We start from the raw sequence: 6,000 nt of genomic DNA, 5'->3' as shown, positions 1-6,000 counted from the left end.
CTGGCAGATTTAGGTTCATTACTAACTGAATAACAATGAAAATGACAAATATACCACGTTCAAAATAACAATTTGATAATTGATAGTAAGATCAGTCACTCTACCATTAAGAACCTAAGCTATGTTACTACTTACTGTTGCATAGTCTATATGGATGGTTCATGGAGTAAATTACAGTATTCAATTCTGAAAGATGGAGGGAAGACTTATTTACGTCAATTTTTCCATGCAGATTACGTTAAGATATGAAACATGAAGAAGTAACACACAGACTTAACTTCCCTTATATATTATAAGAGAGAATCCGATATGGTGGTTTCTGTCGCTATTCTTCTGGCCATCTATTTTCCAGTAGAGCTTTATTCTACATGTTTCTGTCGCTATTCTTCTGACCATCTATTTGTCAATAATATCATGCATAGCCATTCCAAAAATTAAGACTTTCCAATCATGCATGGCTATCTCTCGATCTCTTAGATGTGCTATGCCAGCTGGCAAAGGGAGGTCATACTGTTCTAGTTAGTTCGCTGCTCCATTATCCACTCACACGATGTCCTAAAACCCCGCCTCTTGGAATGGCACACATCAAAGTAGTTCGCCATGAGTGTCTGATGATGTATTCTCTTAACTTTCAATATTTTTTTTCGGCTAAGTATGTTCTTCCTATTGTTGCAGACTGTTAATCTCATGCAATGCGAAGTGCTATATGTTATTCTTCCACTCTACACTTTATGAAGTATAGCCTCGTGAAATATCAAAGGAAGGAAACCAACCATGCATGTTTCAGTAGGAGAAGCTTCTTTCGATGTGCTATTTCATCGAGTTCAGCTTGCTTACATACTACTCGTGACAGCACATCGAAGGAGAACAACCATGCTGGTTTCGGTTGGAGAAGCTTATTTCGATTTTTTGTTTCATCAAGTTCATCTCGCTTATATACAGCTCGTGAAAGCTCGAAGGAAGGAGAATAACCATACCGGTTACAAAAAGCTCAACAAATATTCTTCAACTTAGTCAACCAATTTTTCTCACGTTTTTAATCAATGAAAATATTAAAGTTGGAGTTTTAATCGCAAGATAACAGTCATATACCAAAACTATTTTTATGTAGGGACACATGAGATGCAAACTTGGAAACATATTTTGCTAATTAGGCAATTTTAAGCATAATAAAATTGAAATGATTGTGAGCATGACATGTGTCAATATAAGTGTGAACACATTTATTGACAATGTTTCTCTTTTAATATATAAGAGATTAGATTCGGTGAGTTTAGTACACATTATTATATCGTTTAAATTTATAAAATTAGTTTTGGGCTAAGTGAGGTCCAATACATCACAGTTTCAACTTTCACAGACGCGCTTCCTGTAGAAAAACAAAAGAAGCCCCCTCCCTGCTCGCCACATATCACGAAAACGAAAAGGAACATGGTATGCTGACATGGACACATGTGGAGCCTTTCTATTCAACTTTATTAATATAGATATAATTAGTATTTTTTAAATTGTAATTAATATTAGCGTTGTTTCTTCCGCGAACTGTAGAGGTTCACATCCCACAGCTCTAGTTTTTAAAACCAAAATCACTATAACCACAATTCTAAAGTTAGGGCTAAAGTCAAAGTTATTACCAATCGAAGCCAATGATAACTAGAATGAAGAAAATGTGATCAAAGAAGAATGCTACTTCATGTTCTTTAACTATTACCCGGAAACTTAACATTTATACCCAAAAAAACTATTATCTGAAAATGGGGGTGTTCTTTAACTATATCCCAAAGATATATACTTGATATTCAAGTAGAACTTGCAGATCAGGGACAGCGACAGCTGACGGTTTTTTTGTCAGTCTTAGCTTATTATCATCATCAAAAGGGTTAAGTTTAGAATTCCATACAAGTGAAAATAAAAATGCCATTAGCAAGATAAAATACAATGACTCATATCCGTTTATATATATAAGTATAGAGAGAGCTTTTAGTCTACAATTTGGAGATCATTTTGAGTGGGTCCGATACATTTTTGGCGTGACCAGGGGTAGGAAGATTACAGAGGAGTGTGACTCTAGAGGAAGATATTAAGGTTTTGTTCTCCGAATCATTTCTTGACTTCCAAAGCTTGACTTCCCAAACCTGAATGGTTTTGCCTGAGCTTACAGGAGATGCTTCGGCGAATACAGTGTCTCCAAGATCGGCAGTCTTTAAGTGGTTGATCGAGAGTTGAATTCCAGCGACCCTTTTGAGATCAGTAGCCATGTAAGCTCCTATACTTGCTAAAGACTCAGCGATCAAAGCAGATACACCACCGTGTAACACCTTGAAAGGCTTTTCAGAAAGCAAAAAAAAAAAAAAGGAAATTTCTCAAAAAAGCAAAAGGGTTGATTATCAAACTGAAGAGGAAGAAGAAAGACGAACAAAGAGAACCTGACAGCAGATTTGAGAAACGGGAAGACGACCAGTGACACGTGTTGTAGATAATTCATCGATCTCGAAGCCTAAGATGTGAAGCGGAAGGGCTAAAGCTTTGGTTTTGGACGATTCAGAATCCATTTGTGCGATCTGTGGTGGGGTTAGGTAGGTGAGTGTCTTCTTAGGAGTTTGATAATAACAGAGGCTGGGACTAAAGTGGGTAGGATAGGTTGAATTGTCTTGTTGGTCGAATATTTTTGAAACTCATAGTGATAGCGGGGGCCCACTCCCCCCTGGTCCAAATGTCAAATGCCGATAGGCTTCTTATCTGTTCGAATCTTTTGTTTTGGTCGAATGTGGGACTTGATCCCTTCTAATGGGCTAGATTAAATTAAGGCCCGTTTGTGGCACATAATAAACTTATTTATTATATTATTTTATACTATTATATGATAAATTAATTTGTTTATTTGTCATATTCTGTTTAATTTTAAAATAAATCATTAGTTTAGTTATTATTATTTTTAAGTTTTATTTTAATTTATTATATATTTAATGATATTTAAGATAATTAACAAACATTAATTAATCTATTCTACCGATATATATAGTATTTTAAAAATATATATAGTGAGTATTTAAAAAACTTCCAGATGCTTGAAACTGCAAGTCTGTGGCGCAAAGAGATGAATTTTTTGAAGGAAGTTGTGAGTATTTAAAACATTTTAGATTTATAAGAGCATGATTAATGGAAGTTCTTAAGGTGAGATTTTTATCAGAGTATAAGAAACCGTCTTTTAACTTTTAACTAAAAAAACTAAGAGCCAATTCTTAGTTTTTTTAATCAAAAATTAAGAGACATTTCTTATATTCCGATAAAAGCCTCACCCTAAGAAACTCTATTAATCATGCTCTAAGTAGAGGATTTGTTTATTCGTTCTACAACCTGATTGCTCTGTGTTACTCAGCTTCCTGGATTATCTCCCCTATTAATTACTATATATTATTACTCTGCTGGAACAACTATAGTTAGCCGCAGTAAAGAAATGTAATAGATGTATGCGACTGCAGCTGGTTGCAAAATTACTTTCACTGGATACATCATACATATTTAAAGTTTGTACCTCTGGTGTATTTATTTATTACAGAATCTGCTGGTGCGCCTGAGCAGATGGATGTTTCTTCTCAGCAAAAGCCTAGTTCTGATGAATCAGATGGTCAACATGATGGTAAGATGCAGAGAAAAAAAGTTTCTTTATTTAAGTCATGAAGTGAGTATCTCACAGTTTATGCTTCGGGAAATATATTAGAAACTCCGGCTTCATCTGAGAAGCAATATAGAGCTGCACTGTGAGCAAGTTTGCAGATATCATTTTAAAAGCACGCGAGAAAACGCTTCCACTGGTCCGTATACTTGTCCTTAGTTTAGCCTAATCATTATTTGTGTAAGAATCTATTTTTACTATTTGTTGTAGCTAGATGAATTCTTTTTGAGATGATAAGCTATTAATCAGTGAGCTTTGACTAGTAGTTTTATCAATCTTTGATTCTGGAAATAAAGAATGAACTCAGTGTGGCAAAGACCATCCAAAACTTGGGGAGTAGGATGAAAGCGCTTTGAGCCAACCACCTTCTTAGCTTTGAGATAAGCACATCCCTTTGCAACTGTTGGTCCCTTCGTATTTGGTTACCCTATAAGGGCGTATCTTTATTCCTTGGCCTTAAAATCGAAAACCTCGCATGATGACGTGTTGGAGATCGTTTTGTTATGTAACACTAAGTTCTTGTGCGCTCTACGCGCGGATTATTGGTCTGTAAATTTTGAAAATGAAATTTGTTGTATGAAAAATTGAAATCAAGGAAACAATCTATAATACAAACTATTTTACAGTTTGTCATGGTACAACATAAATACATTCACTATTTTATTGAAATAATTTTGAGTGTTGTTTAGATTCGATTATAATTTGTTTTTTTAATTGTTTGATGTTAGCTTTCCAATAAGTTTGCACTGGTAGCAATTTAATTTTATATAAATAATTATTTTTTTGTGTACTACTTTATATTAATTTAATAGACATGATTCTTTAAATTAATACTTTTTTAAAAAAAGTTACATTCTCTAAAACATTTTTTGTTATTTAAGATTTTATTTTACTTTTAGAATAGTTATTATATATTTCATGTCAATTCTTTTATATTAAATATTATACATGTTAATTTTAAGTTGGCTTTTAACTTATATATATAATAAGATGGATGTTTGTGACTAACAACATAATTTTGCTTTTCTATTTTGATGCTCAAGTATTGATGGGTGCACGTGTGATTTACATATATTAAACGTAATACTATATTGTGTATTATTTATATATTTTTAACTATTTTCTCCGTATAATAGTGTAGTAATGTGTAAACGTATATTCTCAAACCATTATAAAAGCATGTAATCGTAATTTATTGTAACTTAACCATATTGATAAATCTATATTTATAAAAAACATATTATTGTATTTTTGGTAGAGTTACATTTTTGTGGTCTAAAATTCAACTAATAATAATTTGTAATTATATTTATTTTGTATAGCAGTATTGACGTATTTATATGTGAATGTACTTATTAGTTTCATTTTGATTTGTATTTAAAAAAAGTTTCATTTTGATTAGAGAATGTATTCAGCGTAAGTGTCTTTGTAGCGGAAAATCAAATCTACAGTTGCTTTAATGCTGTAACACACAATTTAGAATTTGGTTTTATATAGAAATAATTAGATTAAGAATTAGAACATTTCAAATTTCTCCATAAACATAAGATATGTTTGATTTCTTCAACCTTCGTAGGAAACATAGTTTTGTATTTCTTAACATTTGTACCAAAAATAGAAAAAAAACAAAGTTTAATTAAAAAAAAGGTAATGATGCGTGTGTATCTTTATAAAAATGTTATTGTATTAATAAATATTTATTAGAAAAGTATTACGTTTTTGGTTTAGATTAGCAGCGTTTATATTCAGATATACATTTTCATATTGGTATGTTCGTATGTATGATAGCGAAATAGGTACCATTTGGCAGCCTTTAATGCCAAAACAGTAATTTAATTATTTCCAAAACAAATGGTTAGAATACAGTATATAAACTCTTTGATTTGAGAATTTTTGATGCGAGTCTTTCAGACTTTTTGAAACACTCTCAAAATAAATAGATGAGATAGAGAGTTTAGGTGAGAAATAATTGATGCAATATCCTTATTAATGCACACTTAACATATCGTTTTGTATTGTAAAATAAGGTAGAGAAAACCATAATTATTCTCTACTATTCTAAATATAGAAAATAATCATGTTTGCTCTCATAACCCTTCTAGTAAATTTTCCAACAGAACTTTTCATATCTTCGGAATTTGATTCCGAAATGATCTTACAAAGACTTTCACGACAAAGGCGATGTTTGGGTTTCTCTTTAGCCACTCTGCTAACCATAGCATAAAAAATATTTGTTTCATAGATTTAAAGTCAACTATCAATCCAAAACATTATATAATATATATGAACACAAAATAGTTTGATCCTTTCCAAAAGAATCTTTT

General features: G+C 32.0%; 1 protein-coding gene across 2 annotated transcripts; it reads right to left on the bottom strand.

The window, feature by feature from the left end:
* Positions 1–1,929: 1,929 nt before the first annotated feature.
* Positions 1,930–2,661, bottom strand: LOC106401948 (1,4-dihydroxy-2-naphthoyl-CoA thioesterase 1). Of its 2 annotated transcripts, none has more exons than XM_048772373.1 (2): positions 2,418–2,661; positions 1,930–2,327 (listed from the first exon to the last, which is right to left on the bottom strand). In XM_048772373.1, exons 1-2 carry the CDS (start codon positions 2,550–2,552, stop codon positions 1,986–1,988), a joined length of 477 nt encoding a protein of 158 aa, XP_048628330.1. In that variant the 5' UTR covers positions 2,553–2,661; the 3' UTR covers positions 1,930–1,985. The 2 variants fall into 2 exon arrangements, with proteins under 2 accessions (XP_048628330.1, XP_013698047.2); XM_013842593.3 differs by having other exon boundaries at positions 2,427–2,657.
* Positions 2,662–6,000: the final 3,339 nt, after the last annotated feature.

This window comes from Brassica napus, unplaced genomic scaffold (genome assembly GCF_020379485.1).
Source record: "Brassica napus cultivar Da-Ae unplaced genomic scaffold, Da-Ae ScsIHWf_156;HRSCAF=284, whole genome shotgun sequence".
In the NCBI taxonomy this organism is placed as follows: domain Eukaryota; kingdom Viridiplantae; phylum Streptophyta; class Magnoliopsida; order Brassicales; family Brassicaceae; genus Brassica; species Brassica napus.
The sequence above is the reverse complement of the archived record's forward strand: the minus strand, read 5'-3'. Positions and strand labels throughout refer to the sequence as shown.